Source organism: Hemiscyllium ocellatum, chromosome 32 (genome assembly GCF_020745735.1).
Source record: "Hemiscyllium ocellatum isolate sHemOce1 chromosome 32, sHemOce1.pat.X.cur, whole genome shotgun sequence".
NCBI classification, from domain to species: Eukaryota; Metazoa; Chordata; class Chondrichthyes; order Orectolobiformes; family Hemiscylliidae; genus Hemiscyllium; species Hemiscyllium ocellatum.
This window is the reverse complement of record NC_083432.1, coordinates 4,277,047-4,297,689: the sequence shown is the minus strand read 5'-3', so window position 1 is coordinate 4,297,689 and position 20,643 is coordinate 4,277,047. Positions and strand designations below refer to the sequence as shown.

The window sequence follows — 20,643 nt, the reverse complement described above, 5'->3', positions numbered from 1 at the left end:
TGTGTGAAAAAGTTGCCCCTTAGGTCTCTTTTATATCTTTCCTCTTTCACCCAAAACCGATGCCCTCTAGTTCTGAATTCCCCACCTCAGGGGAAAAGGCCTTAATGCTTAGGTTGGGGGTGGGGTTGTTGTGCTCAGCGTTTGGACTGTCATGGTCAGATTGGGGTGTGGCTGGAGAGACGAGGAGGGGCAGGGTATGGGCCAGGAACAGCACTGGGCCCATGATTACTGCTCCTTTTCTGGGTGTCAGCAAGTGATCGAGTGGGTGAGTGGTGAGAACAATTGGTCTTAGCGTTTAACAAAACAATTGGCATGAAGTCCCAGGGAATTGAAGAGCCCTAGAATTCCAAGGAGTTGTGAAAACGTTTACTTTTTTGTTTAAAAACAGTGGAATGAGTTTTGCTCTGTAATTAACCTGGTGCTGTCTCTATCCAAAACGGAAACATGGAAACTGATTAGATTAGATTACTTACAGTGTGGAAACAGGCCCTTCGGCCCAACAAGTCCACACCGACCCGCCGAAGCGCAACCCACCCATACCCCTACATTAACCCCTTACCTAACACTATGGACAATTTAGCATGGCCAATTCACCTGACCCGCACATCTTTGGACTGTGGGAGGAAACCGGAGCACCCGGAGGAAACCCACGCAGACACGGGGAGAACGTGCAAACTCCACACAGTCAGTCGCCTGAGTCGGGAATTGAACCCGGGTCTCAGGCGCTGTGAGGCAGCAGTGCTAACCACTGTGCCACCGTGCCGCCCACGTTGTTTGTACAATATTACACATTTACAACCTGACATTTGTAAATCTTGAACGTCTTGCGTTGGTTGTCTTTATCCAAATCCAATCTATGGATATGGGTGTGTAAAACACAGTTGTACGTTAGCATAGAATCATCAGATTTGGTTTGGTCTCCAGAGAATATTTAATTTATTCATTTCCACATGGCACCTATTGTATTCAAATGATTAGAATCCCGATTAATGATACGATGTTTGCTAGTGAAATGGTTATCCTCCCAGAAATGTCCTGTCTTTAATGTTGATTAATGCAATCAAATGTAACCACCTACTGTGTGTGATATCAGAGAGGAAGAACGTACCATGACTTTGTTGTTATGTTCTGTGATGTTGGTATTGTATGTCCAGGAGGCCTCTGTGTAGTCATACCATACTTTCTCTGTGACCTTGTCGTAATTGGTGACAAATTCCTGTGCTTTCTTTTCATCAGTGATTTTGTCTGTAAGAAGCCAAATGAGACTTAAAGGCTTAAAAACACTTGCATTTATGTTGCTCCATTAATGTGATAAAATGTCTCACAGTGTTACAAAAACGTAGAGTCCCTACAATGTGGAAAGAAGCCATTTGGCCCATCGAGTCCACAACAGCCCCTGAAGACCATCTCATCATATTCCAACATTGACCTTGGATAATCCACCTAGCCTACATGGCCATAAATGCTATTGGCAATTTAGCACAGCCAATCCTCCTAACCTGCACATCTTTGGACTGTGGGACGAAACTGGAGTGCCCAGAGGAATTCTAGACAGACTCAGGGACAATATGTAAACTCCAACGAATCTGGGTCCCTGTTCCAGTGAGGCAGCAGTGCTCACTACTGTGCTACTGTACCACCCAATGTGACCCGGCAAAATTTGACATTGACCCTCAGCTATGAGGAGAAATGACCAACTGCTTGGATGAAGAGCTGCCTACCTCCCACCACGGTAACAACTTGAAGAAGACACCTTTCCAAAACTCTAGGTCCTTACAACTGAGGAAATACAAATCAGTAAAACTAGGGAGGTGTTGCTAAGGCACAATACAAGGCAGTAGTCAGAACACAGCTGGTGTGCTGTCAATTGTTTTAAGCCCCTTATCCTTAGAAATACTGGGGGCAGTCTGGAGAAGGTTCACTCAGCTGGTACCAGGTTTGGCAAAACTGCAGATGCTGGAGATTAGAGTTGAAGAGTGTGGTGCTGGAAAAGCACAGCAGGTCAGATTGCATCCGAGCAGCAAGAAAATTGATGTTTCGGGCAAAAGCCCTTCATTGGAAAGGGCTTCCTGATGAAGGGCTTTTGCCCGAAACGTCGATTTTCCTGCTCCCCGGATTCTGCCTGACCTGCTGTGCTTATCCAGCACCACACTCTTGGGTGATAACCAAGTTTGGACGGACTGCCTTATGAGGAGTTGAGTACAGAGGACAATGAGCAATATAGCGTGCCATCTGATATATGATGCCTTTCTAAACTAAAAAGCCCTTGCCTCCATGTGGTCCATATCTCCCCATCCTCGGCCTATCTGACAGTTTGTTTCTGAAACATTGATATTGTATCTGCTTCTACCAGCTCCTCTGGCAGCACATTCCACTCACTTACCACGCTCTGTGCAGAACTACTTACCTCTCACATCTCCTTTTAAATGTTTCCCCTTTTACCTTAAACCCTAGTGCCTGAGGAATTGATATTTCTCCGCTGGGAAATAGACTCCAACTAACTATTCTACCCATGCCTCTGAGCACTTTGTAAATTGCTGTCAGGTTGCTCCTCAGCCTCTCACATTCAAGTGCAAACAAATCAAGTTTATCCATTTCTTCTCATAGCTAATACCCAACCTAGTAACCTTTTCTGTGTTCTCTTCAATGTCTTCACATCTTTCTGGTAGTCTGGTGACCAAAATAGTAAAAAAAGAACTGTACACAATATTCCAAATGCACTCTAACTAAAGTTCTATCCAGCTGCAACATAACTTGGCAATTTTTATACTCTGTGCCCCAGCCAATGAAAGGCAGGCATGCCATACGCCTTCTGATCACCTTATGCACTGGCATCACCATTTTCAGGAACTGTGGACCTCTACACACAGATCCTTCTCTTTGTTAATACTTCAAAAGGTTCTGCCATTTACATGAGAGATGTGGATCTAAGATGCTACCTAAGATAGAGATGAGGAGGAATTTCCTCTCTCAGAGAGGATGGGGCTCCAATCCACAACTGCTCTCTCCTTTGGATGTAAAAGTCACTACCTCAAAAAGAGAAGGACTTGTTGATTCTTGGATCCTCGCCAAGATTTAACCCTCCACCAAAACCACAAGAGAAACGTGTAATCTGCTCATTGCCACGTTGCTGTGGGATCGAGCTATGCAGAGATTGGCTGCCACGTTTCTAACATTCCAGAACAACTGCAGTTCATAAATGGTTTGTTTGGGAATAGAGCAGACCTGAGGCTGTGAAAGGTGTGAGGGAAACGCAATTCCCCTTCTGTTTGTTCAGTCACCTTCCTGGGAAACCAGTCAAGGGGAGAATACACTGGGCAACATCTCCCCTTGCTGTGAGTACGGAAAGTTTAAAGCAGTTGTTTCATTCATCAGCCATTTGTTTACAATGAAATGTTTTGAACCATACAGTGTGATTATGAGGATGATTCCTGGTCATGTGTATTGGGAGACAGGAACGTGGGAAAACTCCATTCCTGTCCCACGTGATAACCTGGTGGGTGCATCAATGACTCATTACCGAACCCATCAGACTGGATTTCTATTAATTGTTCAAGCACAAGGGCTCAGCAGTTTACCACCCAGGGGAAAGTCACTCGGGGAGCAGAAAGAACCAGTTTACATTAATACAGTAGCTCCCATGGTTTCACTCTAGACACAGTTGAAGTACATTGTCAGTGTTGCCACTGTTGTGATGTCGGGAATAGGGTGGGCAATTTGCTTTCAGGTAACTATCACTAAATGCACAGCAAGATCCCACAGCAAGGTGACAGTGAGTAGGTTACCTGCTCTTTTTGTGGTTTTGGTGGAGAGGTAAATATTGGTCAGGATCCTAGTTCAACAACTCCTACTCATTTTTGGGACAGTGGTGCAGGGACTTTTACAACCAAAGGAGAGGTCAATTCAGGTTAAATCCATCTGTCCTGCTACACTTAGGAGAGAATTATGATGACAGTGTTGATTAATTACTGTAATTAATCTCTATAACTAAGTCAGGCTTGAAGCAAGGAAATCTCCTCTGATGGGAACTATTGATTGCAATACTGCAGTTCCTCCTAGGCACAGGTCACATTACTCATGTACAGGACCTCAGATATAAAATAATTCCTGTTGAGACTGAGTGCAGAGGCTTCTGATCACTGACTGAGCAATGTCTATACCGTGTCAATGTGACAGGCCCCAAAGGGAAGGCTGCAAACAGAGAGTCTTCATCTCATCAATTTTTGTCACACTAAACCTTCCCTATTAAACAGTATGAATAAGGGAGGCCAAGCACAGCCAATCAGTGAGTGACGTTTGGCTTAATCAAGCTGGTAGGTTGGTGGTTCAGTTGCAGCCGAATGGTTAGCATGGTGCCTTGTTGCACAGGGACCCCGGTTCGATTACAGCCTACTGCCACTATCTATGTGCAGTTTGCGCACTCTCCCTGTGTCTGTTTGGGTTTTCTCCGGGTGCTCTGTTTTCCTTCCAAAGATGTGCAGGTTAGGGTGGACTGACCATGCCACATGATCCCGTAGCATTCAAGAATCTGCAATCCAAATGTGTTAGCTGTGGGATGGGGGGGTCTGTTTGTAGGGTCAGTGTGGGTTGAATGGCCTCTAATTGCACTGTCAGGATTTTATACCCTCTAACGGTGTATCTTTGGCCTGCACGGTGGCTCAGTGGTTAGCACTGTTGCCTCACAGTGCCAGGGACCTGGGTTCAATCCCTACCTTGGGTGACTGTCTGTGTGGAGTTTGCACATTCTCCCCATGTCCTCTGGGTTTCCTCTGGGTGCAATGGTTTCCTCTCCTAATCCAAAGATGTGCAAGTGAATTGGCCATGCTAAATTGCCAAGTGTTGGGTGCATTCGTCAGGGTTAAATAAAGGGTGGGGGAGTGGGTCTGGGTGGGTTACTCTTCGGAGGGTCGGTGTGGACTTGTTGGGCCTGTTTCCATACTATAGGGAATCTTATCTAACCTCCCTGCCCATAGCTCACAGTTGCTGTTTGTGGCACTTACCAATGCCACTTACCAATGCCACTTGGGTATCCTTCAGGGATTGGAGGGGTCCAGGCAAATTCAGACCAACCCAGTTCTTCCTTGGTTTCAATGTTCTTTTCCTGAAGCCACTTAGTGATGGGTTGGAAATACTCAAGCAAAGCACCTGCATCCATCTTATTGATGCCTGTCACCTGCTGAAGGATTTCCTGCCAAGGTTTCGAGGAACCAGCACTCAGCGCTTGACTGAAAGAGAAACCACAGGGAAATATTCAAGCTGCATTATACAGAACCTCACACACTTGTTTAATGTTCTGGAAGCTGTCTGGATTGTTCATTTCTGGGAAGCATCTTCTCCTAACGGGGCAAAAGCTTGAACAAGATGCTTTTCCAAAAATCTAGGCCCATACAATTGAGGAAGTACAAATCAGCAACACTAGGAAATTCTTCATTTCTGAGACAGAGCCTGATGGATTTTCAGGACATCTGAATTTGGAATCTATACGTGCATGCTGACAAAACGCAAGATGTGGGGGAGGAGGGGAAAGGGGGGTGTACCATTCCTCCCACCCACTTGGTTAATTCCCAGAGGTCAGTGGGGTTGTAGTTAATGGTGGACACTGTGTGGCCAATTGCTAGCTGGACTATCAGCACACCTGGTTGCTAGGTTCCTGTTGCACTGTGTGACTGACTGCACAGAACGACACAGAAATGATTTTATACCATAAAAATAAGTCCAGTCATTCAAAGAACCTAATGACTCTGGGTCCTGGAATGACCCATGCATGAACAGCTCTCTCAAAGGGCTTTTAGCTGTCCACCATTTTGACCAAGTGGTGAGGACTATGAGGCAAGAATAACCCAAGGCCCAGATAAGAAGGGGCAATAAAAACGAAAGGGGCTCCTACAGATGGGAGATGATCACCCTGGTTACAAATTTAATAATTTATAACTAGGCCTTCCCATTATTCTCAGGGACAAATAGAGAAAGCCTAAACTTAACAGTAATTTGTGAGTACAGGGAGGTATGAGCATGATGGGTATTGCCACCGGAATCTCCACACCACAGTGCTCATTACGCTGTTGGCAAGGCCTATTTGTGGTCAACAAGTAGTTGCTGGCTGGTGCAGAACTTAAGCATTGCTAAAATGAGTTAAGAACAGGAGGCTTTTCATCTTCCACCCATTAGGACCAGCATGGGAGGAACAGGCTTGACGAAAGGAAACACCAATGTATGCAACATTAGAACAGGGTGGTGATTGGTTAGAACATCATTGGCATGGAGATGCAACAAGAACAGTTCACTGCCACTTTTAGAAGCCTTGATTGTGGAATGATTGTTCATGGGATGGTTATCTATCGTGACAATATAACAGCATAATTGGATTAAATATAAACTGAAGAGGCCAGTGTTTAAATGTAGCAAGATCTAGACAATATCCAGGTTTGGGATGGTAAATAGACAGTATCATTTCATTTCACAGACATTCCAGAGAATGACCATTTCCTGTAAGAGACGATCTAACCACCACCATTAATATTCATGGCATTACCATCACTGCATCCCCCACTATCAACATCCTGAGGGTTACCATTAACCGAAACACAACTAGATTAGACATATAAACACAATGGCTACAAGAGCAGGTCAGATACTAGAAATCCTGCAGTAAATAACTCACCTCCTGATTTCCCAGAGCATGTCCTTCATCTGCAAGTCACAAGTTAGGAGTGTGATGAGATAATTTCCACTTACCTGGATGAGTGCAGCTCCCACAACACTCAAGGAGCTCGATACCATCTAAGACAAAGCAGCCCACTTGATTGGCATCACATCCACAAGAATCCAATCTCTCCAACCATTATTGCTCATTAGCAGCAGTGTGGAACATCCACAAAATTCTGCACTGCAGGAATTCACAAAGACCCCTACAAGAGCACCTTCTGAACTCACAAACACTTCCATCTAGAAGGACAAGTGCAGCAGATGCATGGGAACACCACCTCCTGCAAGTTCCCCTCCAAGCCATTCACCATTCTGACTTGGAAATATATCATGCTCCTTCACTGTTGCTGGGTCCTGGAATTCCCTCCTTCAGGGCATTTGGGGCAACCTACACCAAATGAATAACCACGGCTCAAGGAGGTAGCTCACCCCCACTTTCCTGAAGGCAACTAGTGATGGGCAATAAATGATCAATTCACACATCCCGGGAATAAATTTAAAAACCAAAGACCAAAATAAATTTGCTGACCTCAGACCAACCATAACGTGGAACATGAATTAGATCAGCGACTGTACTATCAACCTGTTTAATTCCATCTTGCAGAAAAGCGTATTCTGTTGTAGGACTGTGTCTCATAGAACATAGAACATAGAACAATACAGCACAGAACAGGCCCTTCGGCCCATGATGTTGTGCCGAACATTTGTCCTAGCTTAAGCACCTATCCATGTACCTATCCAATTGCCGCTTAAAGGTCACCAATGATTCTGACTCTGTCACTCCCACAGGCAGCGCATTCTATGTCCCCACCACTCTCTGGGGAAAGAACCCACCCCTGACATCCCCCTTATACCTTCCACCCTTCACCTTAAATTTATGCCCCCTTGTAACACTCTGTTGTACCTGGGGAAAATGTCTCTGACTGTCTACTCTATCTATTCCCCTGATCATCTTATAAACCTCTATCAAGTCACTCCTCATCCTTCGCCGTTCCAATGAGAAAAGGCCGAGAACTCTCAACCTATCCTCGTACGACCTATTCTCCATTCCAGACAACATCCTGGTAAATCTCTTCTGCACCCTCTCCAAAGGCTTCCACATCTTTCCTAAAGTGAGGCAACCAGAACTGCACACAGTACTCCAAATGTGGCCTTACCAAGGTCCTGTAGAGCTGCAACATCACCTCCTGTCTCATTTCAGCTCAATCAAAACACAGTGAAATGAACACTGGCAGGACCTTTGGTGCATTACACCTTCAGAGAAATTCACCAGATAGTTCGGCATTTCTTAAGTTTCCTCTGAGTCTAATTGTTTTGTTGATATCATAATTTGGTTGTGCTGTACCTTTATCTCAGGTTGATATCCATAATCCTCTTGTGGTGCAGTGGTAACGTCCCCATCCCTGGGCCCGGAGGCCAGGGTTTAGGTCCCACATGCTCCTGAGATGAGTGATAACATCTCTCAACAGGCTAATTAGAAAGGTAGGTCAAATTTGCTTTTATCCAACACAAAATACATCAGGTTGCTCACATCCAATGGTGGCTTAGTGGTTAGCACTGCTGTCTCACAGAGGCAGGGACCTGGGCTCAATTCCAACCTCTACATCTAACCCCTGACTAATGCACCTAACCTACACGTCCCTGAACACTACGGACAATTTAGCATGGCCAATTCACCTAACCTGCACATCTTTGGATTGTCGGAGGAAACCCACACAGACATATGGAGAATGTGCAAACTCCACACAGACAGTTGCCCGAGGCTGGAATCAAACCTGGAAGCCAAGTGCTGTGAGGCAACAGTGCTAGCCACCTAGCTGCCCGTGTTTGTGGGAAGTTTGCATGTTCTCCCTGTGCCTGCATGTGTTTCTTCCTGCTGTCCAAAGATGTGCAAGTTAAGTGCGTTAGCCATGCTAAATTGTTCAGAGATATCCGGGCGAGATGGGTTAGCCATGGAAAATGTAGGGTTACAGGGTGGGTTGCTCTTTGGAGGGTCGATGCGGGCTGAATGGCCTGCTCCCATGCTTTAGGAGTTCTATGATCCATTTTGCACTCAGCTTGGTGTGAAGTGCACAAATTTATTTCATTCTTTAATGTAGCCAGTTTGTGCTGCCACACTGTTATGAGAGATGACTGCACCATTAACAAGACTCATTTGACTCACATCCAGACTGTAAATAAATTTCACCAAGAACAGCAGTTATCTGTTCTCACTGTTTCTCCATGTTAATGCTGGCCCAACCAATCAGACTATTCATCTCAAACAGTAGAAAATGGCACCACCTGTCTTTGGCCTGTGTCTTGTGTTCTAACTCCAAGGAGTGCAAATTCAACCTCTCATCTCCTTTTAGTCGTATTTGTGCTTTCTTACACCTTATTTCCCTTCCTCACTTTTTATTCTTGACAGCGATAATGAATCAAAACCCACCTGAGAATTTTGCCAGCTTCCTTGGACCTGTAGATGTCACATTTATGTAGGGGTCCTGTGTGGCCTGAAGCATAGCAGAGAGCTTTGTGGAACTGAAACTGCAGGATAAAACTCACAAAGTACCTGTAAATAGTGAAAGAAATGTGGTCTCTGAGAAAAACATAGCAACTCCAAGGAGGCAATTCAAATATTTGAGACAGTCTGCGACTGAATTCAATTATCATTGGTGTTAACTCACTCTATTCACCTCCCCTTAATCCCTATCCTTACATTTTCTAACCCAATAAAACTCTGAGTTTGGAATATTTAAGGTGATCCTTCATCCACATCCTTTAGATTCCAAATGCCATTCCTGAGCAACTATCTCCACTCCTCTCATTGGCAACTATCTGACACTTCCCCAGACTCTTTACAATGTTGTTGTCAAAGTTGACCCTGGAGGAACTACAACCAAATATCTGCATCAATGTTAAGGCTACCGTTTCCGACTTCTCAAATATCACCTCCTACCTCAGCTCACTCTCCTTCATTCCCGGTTACCTGGCACACAGTGCTGGATAAGGAAATCATATCATCCAATTTAATATTGGGAAGACTGAAGCCATCAATTTTGAGTCCTTCACCAATTGGGTTCCCTAACCTTTGACCTTCCTTGGCACTGGTTTAAGATTAAAACAGTCTGTTCGAACCTTGGCATCATTTTGGAACGCAGGATGAGAATCTAACATTACGTTGGTGCCATCACTAAGACCTCTGCCTCCATTATTATCATTTGCCTTCACCCTGTCTCATCTCCTGTGCTGCTGAAACCCTCACTCATACCCCTGTTACTGCAAGACTTTCACCACCCTCTGCCCTCCCATATTTTCCCCTCCATAGCTTAAACTCATTGAAAACCCTGCAGCTCATGCCTGAATTTCCAAGTCCCATTTTCCGATCATCCTGTTGCTTGCTCCCACTCAATCAAAATGTCTCCTCCTTCTTTTCAACTTCTCTTCATAGCCTTGTCCTTCCATTTCTCTGTAAACTCCTCCACTTCCACAGTCTGCATTCTTCTGGTCTGACCTCTTGTTCACTGATCACTGTCTGACTTACGGCCAGGGCTTCAAGCTCTGTAATTCTCTCCCTAAAACTGTCCACTTCTCCTCCTTTAAGACACTCATTGAACCCTACCTGTTTGATCGAGGTGATGGTCATTTAGCTGAACATCTCCTCATGTGGCCTAGTCCTGGGGGATCCAATGGCAAGAAGCTAATCTTTTTTATACTGTTCTCACAAGGTGGGGGTTGGAGTGAGAGATATTTGGAGATGTGGAGGTGGATTGTAAGCAGGGTAAGAGGGTAGCTTTGAGAGGTTATCCTTTGCCTCTGATCCATGTCTTAGATTGCCTCCAGGTTGGGGCATTTGGAGCAGCTCCCCTTAGCCCAGCAGACAGATTGCTCAGGATTAGGACACGAAGCGCCCATCTCATCCACCTGGTGATTGGTGAGAGGTGAGGGAAGGTCCTTACATAGCTGTTAGTTGACCATTTCGGTTATCTAATTGGTGACTGCTTGGAAATATCATCCATGGATCTTCTCACCCAGATGTTAATGAGTGAGGTGTCAGGGAGGGGGTGAGTTTCCCTTGACAGTCAATTCATCTCACTGTTTCCCCTTCTCACCTACTGCGTTCATCCCCTTCAATGAAGAAAATACCACACCCTGAGTTTCGGATGTTTTCATCAGCAATGCAATTGAATGAGCTCTGTCTGAAATTCAATCCTCTCAGGCAGCTTTACCTGATGTAAGGTGTGTTTGCAGGGATGTGGTACTTGGCACCAGGGTCAAAGTTACTCTCATTTCTTGGAACTGGTGAGCAGATTCCTTGGTACTTTGTCCTGAAAAGCAAAAGAGCAGTCACAAACCAAATCCAGACTCAAACACAAGCTGCCATCACCCCGTCTTGGTATAATCCATTGGATGGTCTGATGTTGCTTTACCTCAGGTACCACCATTCAAAGTTATAATTTGCTGGTGAAATCCGCCCACTGAACACGCCCCAACGCCATTGATCAATCAGATATCCGAATGGGAGGAAGGAGATTTTTTCCAAGGCCATTTTGAAGAGGTAGTTAATGTCGGCTTCTGTCAAACAAAATCAAATGATTGGTTGAGTAAATAGAAGTTGAATACAATGTAGAAGCAGAAGTAAGCCCTTCAGCCCATCAAGTAGTGATGAAGGGCTCTGGCCCAAAACGTCGAATTTCCTGTTCCTTGGATGCTGCCTGACCTGCTGTGCTTTAACCAGCAACACATTTTCAGCTTCAGCCCATCAAGTCTGCTACACCATTCAAAGAGTTCATGGCTAATCTGGTCATCCTCAACTCCACCTTCCTTCCTTATCCCCACTTCCCTTGATTGCCTTAGTGATTAGAGTTCTGTCTACCTCAACCTTGAATATTCTTAACAATGCAGCCTCAACAGCTCTCTGGAGTAAAACAAAAATCCACAGATTCGCCATCCATTGACAAAAAAATTCTCATCTCTGTCTTAACTGGGTGACATCTTATCCTGAGATCTGAGTGATCATTTCTGCTTTGTCAAGGCTTTCATCTCCCTTGTCCACAAAGCTTCCCTTCCTTTCCTGGAGGTTCTCTCTTTGGGTTGTAATCCCATGGTCACTCATGGCCTCATAAACCTCTTCTGCATTGGGTTCCATTCTATAGAGGGATATTGAGGCTTTAGAGAGGTTTCATTAACAGTAATGCTGTAATCATGATGGTAAGGCCTTAGGTAAATGCAGCCACCTTCTTCCTGCCTTAGTCTCAGGCCTTTCTCGTACTTTATAGCGAAGGGTGGGAACAAATATCAGCAGAAGAAGTTACAAACTGAGTTTTATTACATCCTCATAACTCTATCCAGGATACATTAACACTGAGGTATTTAACTATTGAGGCACCAGGAGACTTGGAGGAGCACAGTTGCTCTCTCCCCTAACTGCTGATAGCCCACCCAGTGACTGTGTTATATCCAAATGGTTGGAACTTCCACTTACCCCGAGGTTAACTTTTACTCATTCAATAAATTATACAAAAGTTACAAGGTCATGCAAATAATTAAGAAAGACATTCTTTCCAACTAAGCTTTTATTGAGCATGCAGTTCCAACTCTGTGAATATTGGGCAAAAGTCATACCCTGACAGGCTGGATTTACTTTCTGCATCAGCCCCCCATACTTCAGTGTTCACTCTGATCAACTGATTTCTGAGATTCTCGTCTTTACCCAAGGGTATGCATTCACTGTTACCACACTACACTCCAGAAAGCCAACTGGTGGGACCTTGAATAACCCACTCTCTTACTATGGGAGAGGTATAGCTTGTGAAGCAATGTAGTATAAATGCTTCTGATGAGAAAATGATGGCACAGATTAGTTAGATGCAGCCTGTTTCTGGCAGTTGTAGCTGTGTATGACAATTTGTGCTGGCCCTTTATTCAGTGGAAGAGTGAAAGGAATACCAACCACACCTTGCTGCCTCGGTTAACAGTCAGCCATGGATTTGGTAGTGTGGTTTTGTTGTGACCCTTCCCTCTGGTTTTACCGTGAGCAGACAAGTGGGCGCTAAATGGTTTGGTTGTGTTCCAATGGTTTGTCAACACTCACTCACTGTGACACCAGGGAGAGTTGAAAAAGGGCAGCCACAAGACTATCTCCCAACAAGAGCCAGTAATTCCTAGGAGAGGGACGAGGAAACTCAGGAAAGAAAGAATCAGGAAGCGTTGATTGGCTGACACCAAGTTAGGGTTTTGAAAACCTATTGGCAAGAGGAGGAAGCCCTTCTATTCTATAATGTGGGAGGAGGAGGCCACCTTGAAGCAGCTGCATCATTCTGTAAGATCATGGCTGACCTATTCACAGTCAGTGACGTCGCTGTTGTCACATGGGAAACGTGAATGGTCCACAGCAAGCTCCAACAGATAAATATGTGATCAAAACTCAATTAGTCTGTCTTCCTAATATTGACTGAGAGATTAATATCCGTCACCTGGGGGAATTCCTTTACTGATTTTTAAAATAGTGGGATGTTTCCCACACACGGGAGACGGCAGGCAGGATCCATTCCCTGAGAGTGTCAGCTCGGACTTTATACCGAAGTCTCTGTGAGGATCTTGACCCAAGAACTGTCTGACTTGGGGAAACGAGGAGACAGAGTAATTCCAGCACAGTGAGGAGTAAATGTGTGTGCTGCGGATTTGTTGATTTGAAGGAATCAGAGAGGCAAGTTCACAATGACTACTGCTCATACTAATAAGCAGAACTATCACAGAGCAACCGAGGTGATGAATGTCCATTAAATTTATCTTGGACTCTTAGTTGAAGTAAAATTCAGTTGCCCTTCTACCCTGTGAATTTTCTAAGGTCAAAATGAGGATTATCATCACTGGAGGATGGTCCACTGCTTTTCTTGACGTATATTAATAACCTAGACTTAGGTGTGCAGGATGCACTTTTGAAATGTGCAGTTGACAGAAAGCTTAGAAACATGATGAATTATGACAAGGATAGTGATAATTTTACCAAAGGACATAGCGACAGACTAATTTAATGAGCAGGAAGGTAACACATGGATGTTAGCACTGGGAAGTGAGAAGTGATATAATCCAGTAGGAAGAATGAAGAAAATCCAAGTCAAGAACAATGGAATTCGAAGAGGGGTGTAGGAAGAGGAGAGACCGCGGGCTCCATGTAAAATCGTCAAAGGTACCAAGGAAGATTAAGGCAGTTGGTAATCAAATATGTGGTATCCTGGGCTTCACAATTAGGGGCATACAGTATGAAAGCAAGGAAGCAATGTTAAAAAGATCAATAAAAAGCTGGAAAAACTCATCAGGCCAGTAAACATCTCAATGAGAAAAACAGAGGTAATATTTCAAAAGATCAGCAAGACGGCCTTTGTGTGGAGCGGCAGGAGTTAGGGGAGATACTAAATGAATATTTTGCATCAGTGTTTACTGTGGAGAAGAACACGGAAGAAATAGATGTCCATATGACAGAGGAGGAAGTGCTGGATGTCTTGAAATGCATAAAAGTGGATCAATCCCCAGGACCCAATCAGGTGTACCCTAGAACTCTGTGAGAAGCCAGGGAAGTGATTGCTGGGTCCCTTGCTGAGACTATTTAGATTACATTACTTACAGTGTGGAAACAGGCCCTTCAACCCAACAAGACCACACCGACCCGCCACCCACTCATACCCCTACCTTAACCCCTTCACCTAACACTACGGCCAATTCACCTAACCTGCACATTTTTGGACTATGGGAGGAAACCGGAGCACCTGGAGGAAACCCACACAGACACGGGGAGAATGTGCAAACTCCACACAGTCAGTCGCCTGAGTCGGGAATTGAACCTGGGTCTCTGGCGCTGTGAGGCAGCAGTGCTAACCACTGTGCCACCGTGCCGCCCACAATTTGTATAAATGATAGTCACAGGTGAGGTGCCGGAAGACTGGAGATTGGCTAATGTGGTGCCACTGTTTAAGAAGGGTGGTAAGGACAAGCCAGGGAACTATAGACCAGTGAGCCTGACGTCTGTGGTGGGCAAGTTGTTGGAGAGAATCCTGAGGGACAGGGTGTACATGTATTTGGAAAGGCAACAACTGATTCGGGATAGTCAACATGACTTTGTGTGTGGGAAATCATGTCTCACGAACTTGATTGAGTTTTTTGAAGAAGTAACAAAGAGGATTGATGAGGGCAGAGCAGTAGATGCGATCTGTATGGACTTCAGTAAGGCGTTCAACAAGGTTCCCCATGGGAGACTGGTGAGCAAGATTAGATCTCTTGCAATATAGGGAGAACTAGCCATTTGGATACAGAACTGGCTCAAAGGTAGAAGGCAGAGGGTGGTGGTAGAGGGTTGTTTTTCAGACTGGAGGCCTGTGACTTTGTGCTGCAGCAGCCAGAAAGGGTTGTCTTGGATGGTGTGAAGAAACAAAGGTTTCACCTGAAAGTGGTGTAAGTTGTTACATTAAAAATCAGCTGAACGCAGCATAAAGAAAAAAAAAGAGACAGTATGAAGACCAAAATATGAAAGTAAATAAGGTCAAAGGTTAAGATGGAGGTGTGGGTTATGATCTAAAATTGCTAAACTTAGTATGGAGTGACAAGTTGAAATATACCAAGTTGTTACCAGGATTGTGTTGAGCTTCAGTGGAACTTCCATGGACAGCCAGGGCGTTGTGGGAGCAAAGTGGAAAAGTCAAATGACAAGCAACTGGAAAATTGGAGCGTAACATGGGAACAGAGTGAAGGTATTCAATAAAGTGATCTATCCAGTTTGTGCTTGTTCTCTCTCATTTAGAAAGGACCAGACCATGAGCAGCAAATAAAGTGGATTAAATTGGAAGAGGTACAGGTTAATTGAAGCTTCACTTGGAAGAATTGTTCAGGGTTTTCAACGATGATCAAGGAGGAGGTACAAGGGCAGGATTTACATTTACTGGGTCTTCTTGGGAAAGTGTTGTAGGAAGAGAGGGGTTTGTTGGTACTGATTAATGAGTGGAGCAGGAGGGAAGAGGAATGCGTGCTTGGTAATTACACCATGCTAGAGCTAGTGGAGAGAGTGGGAGATGATCCTTTGAATACAGAGGCTGTTGGCTAGATGGTGACAAGGAAAACAGAAATGTTGAGTTGAGACAAGCAGCAATACATCCAGAATAGAGACTCAACTCTGCTGAAAAACTGAGACCACTGATGCGGTCCTGTTTACTGATCTGTGTCATCAGCAAATTTGGACCTATTACTTTTTATGCCATTATCCAAATTGGTAACAAGTAATAAAAAAGGGTGTCCTTGATGATGAGCTGCCTTCTTGAACTACTGCAGTCCATGTGGTGTGGGTAGACCCACAATGCTGTTAGGGAGGGCATTCCAGGATTTAACCCAGCCTCAGTGAAGGAACAACAATATATTTCAAGATGATGAATGGCTTGGAGGGGAATTCCCACTCATAGGGGGTGGAGTTCCAATGAATCTGCTGCCCTTGTCTTTCTAGATGGAAGTGATTGTGAGTTTGAAAGATGCTGTTTAAGGATCGTTGGTGCATTTCTGCAGTGCATCTTGGAGACAGTAGACACTGCTGCTATTGAGTATTGACAATGGAAGGAGTGGATGGTTTTTGTGGATGTGTTGCCAATCAAGTGCGCTGCTTTGCCCTGGATGGTGTAAAGCTTCTTGAGTATTGTTGGAGTTGCACTGATCAGGCAAGTGGGGAGTATTCTATAACACGCCTGACTTGTGCCTTGCAGATCGGGTGTAGGATCGGGGAGTCAGGAGGTGAGTTACTTGCTGCAATATTCCTAGCCTCTGGTCTGCTCTTGTAGCCACTGTATTAAATGGTGAGTTCAGTTGAGATCTTGATCAATAGTAGAACCCAGGATGTTGATGGTGGGGGATTTGGTGATGGTAACGCTATTGAATGTTAAGAGCAGTGGTTAGAGTGTCCCTTATTGGAGATAGTCATTGCCTGATGTTTGTGTGGCATGAATGTTATTTGCTACTTTTCAACCCAAGCCTGGATATTGTACAACTCTTGTATCATTTGCAAATGGACTGCTTTGCTGTGGTAAAGGAGGGAGAGATGTAAGTTACGTATGCAAAGATTTTGGATTCTAACATTTTTAAGGCTCTATATGCATCCTGTACAATGCTGGGTATAGACACCAAAAGAGCTGTTGACCGAAAGGTAGCAGAATGGGATGAGAGAATTCCTGATTGTAAATATTTCTGTTAGCACTGCTGTCTGACAGTGCCAAGGACCCAGGATCGATTCCGGCCTCAGGCGACTGTGTGGAGTTCGCACATTCTCCCTGTGTCTGTGTGGGTTTCCTCTGGGTGCTCCGGTTTCCTCCCACATTCCAAAGATGTGCAGTTTAGGTGAATTGGCCATGAGAAATTACCCATAGTTTCCAGGAATGTGCAGGCTAAGTGGATTGACCATGGGAAATGCAAGGTTACAGGGATTGAGTAGGGGAGGTGGGTCTGAGTGGGTACTCTTTGGAAGACCATTGCAGACTTGGTGGGCTTTTACTATACTGCAGGGATTCTAGTGGTGAGAAGCCATGATGTCAAAGGCCTTGCATAAGGAAGCAGACAATGCCAACAAAAATTGTAGGGAACAACGAAAATACGGGAAACACGGATATTGAAGTGTGGGAATGATAACTGTTCAATTCTTGCTGTATAAAACCTGAAGGAGATCTGTAATTCAGCAGAGCAAGCTTTAACCCTTGTGTGAAATCTTCTGTCCATGTCTGTATTGGAAATAAATAACTATTATCTGTTCTCCTGGAATCTGCTTACTAATTGTCAAGTTGACCCTTACTGTACAAACGTCTTCCACAGTGGGATTCAAACCCATGTCTCTAGAACACTGATCTAGCAGCAACACCACAATGTCACCACCTCCCTTCATTCACCCACCCTCATCCTCTCAGTTGATAGCCATAGACTCATAGAGATGTACAGCACGGAAACAGACCCTTAAGTCTAACTCGTCCATGCCGACCAGATATCCTAAATTAATCCAATCCCATTTGCCAGCACCGGGGAAAGTCACTGAACGTTTTGTGGAGCGTGAAGAGGGTAATCTGTCAAAGTAAGTGGGGGTGTAGGCTACCACAAAGATGGGCCCCAAGTTCCTTGTGCCATTTTTAAACATTCCTTATCTATCTTAGAAATTTTTGCAGGCCTTGAACATTTGGCAGTGATGGCACTTGAACATCTTATCAACACTGTCTGATGTCAGACAACAGCAACTGTTCAACTAAACACGTTCAACAATGCAATAAAATATAATCTAAGAAGAGATAACAAATTCAAACCTCAGGAGATGTTTAACATGAGTTAAAAAGCTCATTGACCGAGGGGAATTACACAAGAGGGTATTAGATACAGCATGGGCTTACAATGTGAATATAAAAATGTTCTTGCAAGACAATTCCTTCAGCTGTTTTGAAATTGAACCTTGGTTCTGTCTATGAGTAATTGCGTGTTGTACCTTGTGCTTGATAATATTTTCTGCAGCCTTGGGATGTTTTTCATTTAACATTGGTTTGCTTTTCCCCTTTAGGGAATAGCAGCATAACAAAAAAAAACCTTGCCTCCATTTAATTGCAAATTCCTGGAGCAGAAAGTCCTTGTCTAACTCTCCGTTGACATCCTTTCAGAGGGCACATGTCAGATCGGAACCACTGCCCATTTAAAAACGTTCCTCATCTTCCCTCTGTTTGTTTTGCTAAGTGTTTTCAATCTGCATTCTCTGGTCACCAACTCTCCTGTAGATTTATACCTATTCACATTTTTAAAAGTTATTTTACAGGATGTGAGTGTCGTTAGTGAGACCAGCATTTATCGCCCATTCCTAGAGGCCTTTGAGAAGTTTGTGGTGAATGTTGCTTTGAGACTCTGCAGTCGTTGAGGTGTAAATGGACCCAAAATGCCAGTAAGGATGGAGTTCCTGGAGTTTGATCCAATGACATTGAAGACATCACAACATGTTACCAAGTCTGGCCTTGGAGATAATATGGAGGTGGTGTCATCCTTAATCTTTTACTGCTCTTATCCTGGTAAAGGTCAAGGGTTTGAAAAGGGTTGTCAGTGGAGCTTTGTTGAGTTACTGCAGTGCATCTTGTAGATGGCACACACTACTGCCATTGCATGGTTTTGCTAATGGGGAGGGTGGTGTAGAGCCTGTCAGGAATACAGACTCTTAGTTTGCTGACAGTGTGGAAACAGGCCGTTCGGCCCAACAAGTCCACACCGACCTGCCGAAGCACCACCCACCCATACCCCTACACTTACCCCTTCACCTAACATTATGGGCAATTTATCATGGCCAATTCACCTGACCTGACCTTTACCCTCGATGATGATCAGCTTCTTGAGTGTTGTTGGAGCTAAACTCATTCAATCAATTAAGACATTGGAGTAGAATTAGGCCATTCGGCTTATCAAATCTAGACTGCTATTTGATCATGGCTAATATCTTTCTCAACCTCATTCTCTGCCCTCTCCCCATAGTCCTCAGTCCCCTTACTAATCAAGAACACATCTATCTCTGTGTTAAATACACTCAATGACTTGACCTCCCCAGATCTCTGTGACAATGAGTTCCACACATTAACCAATCCTGGCTGAAGAAATTCCCCATCCTCTCAGTTTTTGAAAGTTGTCACTTTACTCTGGCTGTGCCCTCAGGTTGTAATCCCTCCTACTCATTGCAATGTCTTCTCCATGTCCACTCTCTCCAAGCCACTCAGTACATTGCAAATTTCCCCACATCCTTCTCAACTCCATTGATTCCAGTCCCCGAATCCTCAACTATTCCTCATGTGTCAAGCCTTTCATTCCTGGGATTATTGTTGGAATCCTCTGAACCCCCTCCAATGCCAGCACATCCTCCCTTCCTTATGTAAGAGGCCCAAAACTGCTCACAATATTCCAAATGCAATCTGACTAAAGCCTTACGCAACCTCAGGAGTACATCTCTGCTCTAATATTCTAGCCATCTTGAAATGAACACTAACATTGCATTTGCCTTCCAACCTGCCAAGTGATCTTGCATATTAACTGTAAGAGATTCCTGAACCAGGATTCCTAAGTCCCTTTGTACTTCAGACCTCCAAGCCTTTCCCCATTTAAAAAATAGTCTATGCCTCTAGTCTACCGACCAACCAGCAAAAATCTCACACGTTCCCACATTTCATTGCATTTGCTGCTTCTTTGCACATTCCCTTAGCCTGTCCGAGTGCTATCCTTCAGTTACCTGCAAACAGTTCTTCAGTTCCTTCAGCCAGATGGTTAATGTGTCATCTAAATAATTAAGGTTCAATACTGACCCCTGTGGAAATCCACTAGTCACTGGCTGTTAGCCTGACGAAGATGTCTTTATCCCTTGTCTCTGCTTTCTGCCAGTCAGCCAATCCTCTATCCCTGCCAGGATCCTGCCCCTGACACCACAGCTTTATACAGCAGCATCCTGTTTGACATCTTATCAAAGACCTTCTGGAAATTCAAATAGATCATGTCCACTGGGTCTCCTTTGCCTAACTTTATCATGACCTCCTCAAAGAATTCTAACAAATAGAGAGTATTCCATCATGATCCTAATGTAGATTTGAGAAGGGGGGGGTTGAGTTCCTGAGTTCCTGGCCTTTGACCCATCATGTTTTAAAGCCACTTGAAAGAATTATCCAGTTACTCTTTCCCTACCATTTCTCAATGTAGCTGGGGACTATTGAAAAGTGAATTGTGCATTTTTTCACTTGAGGATACTATATAAACATACTGTCATAGAATGTGTCCCCTAAGAGATAATGAAGGATCATGTTTATCCATGCATGCTATTTTAATTCTAAATGTCTCTAGTAACATAATTGGTTCTATCTCCATTAGCCCTGCAAATATTTTCTTTTCAATTATATAGCCTCTCGCCTTCTGAAAAAATCCACTTCCACCCTTAGC

The 20,643-nt window shown here is 44.3% G+C and overlaps 1 protein-coding gene across 1 annotated transcript in view; it reads right to left on the bottom strand.

Annotated features, from left to right (window-relative positions):
- Positions 1-20,643, bottom strand: part of ace (angiotensin I converting enzyme (peptidyl-dipeptidase A) 1) — a 162,640-nt gene that overhangs the window by 50,051 nt on the left and 91,946 nt on the right. Inside the window, exons 9-13 of the mRNA XM_060848532.1 lie at positions 11,115-11,259; positions 10,914-11,012; positions 9,134-9,256; positions 5,014-5,225; positions 1,109-1,245 (exon numbers count right to left, since the gene is read on the bottom strand). Of these exons, the coding sequence (XP_060704515.1) occupies positions 1,109-1,245; positions 5,014-5,225; positions 9,134-9,256; positions 10,914-11,012; positions 11,115-11,259 (716 nt within the window). The remainder of the gene's footprint in view (positions 1-1,108; positions 1,246-5,013; positions 5,226-9,133; positions 9,257-10,913; positions 11,013-11,114; positions 11,260-20,643) is intronic.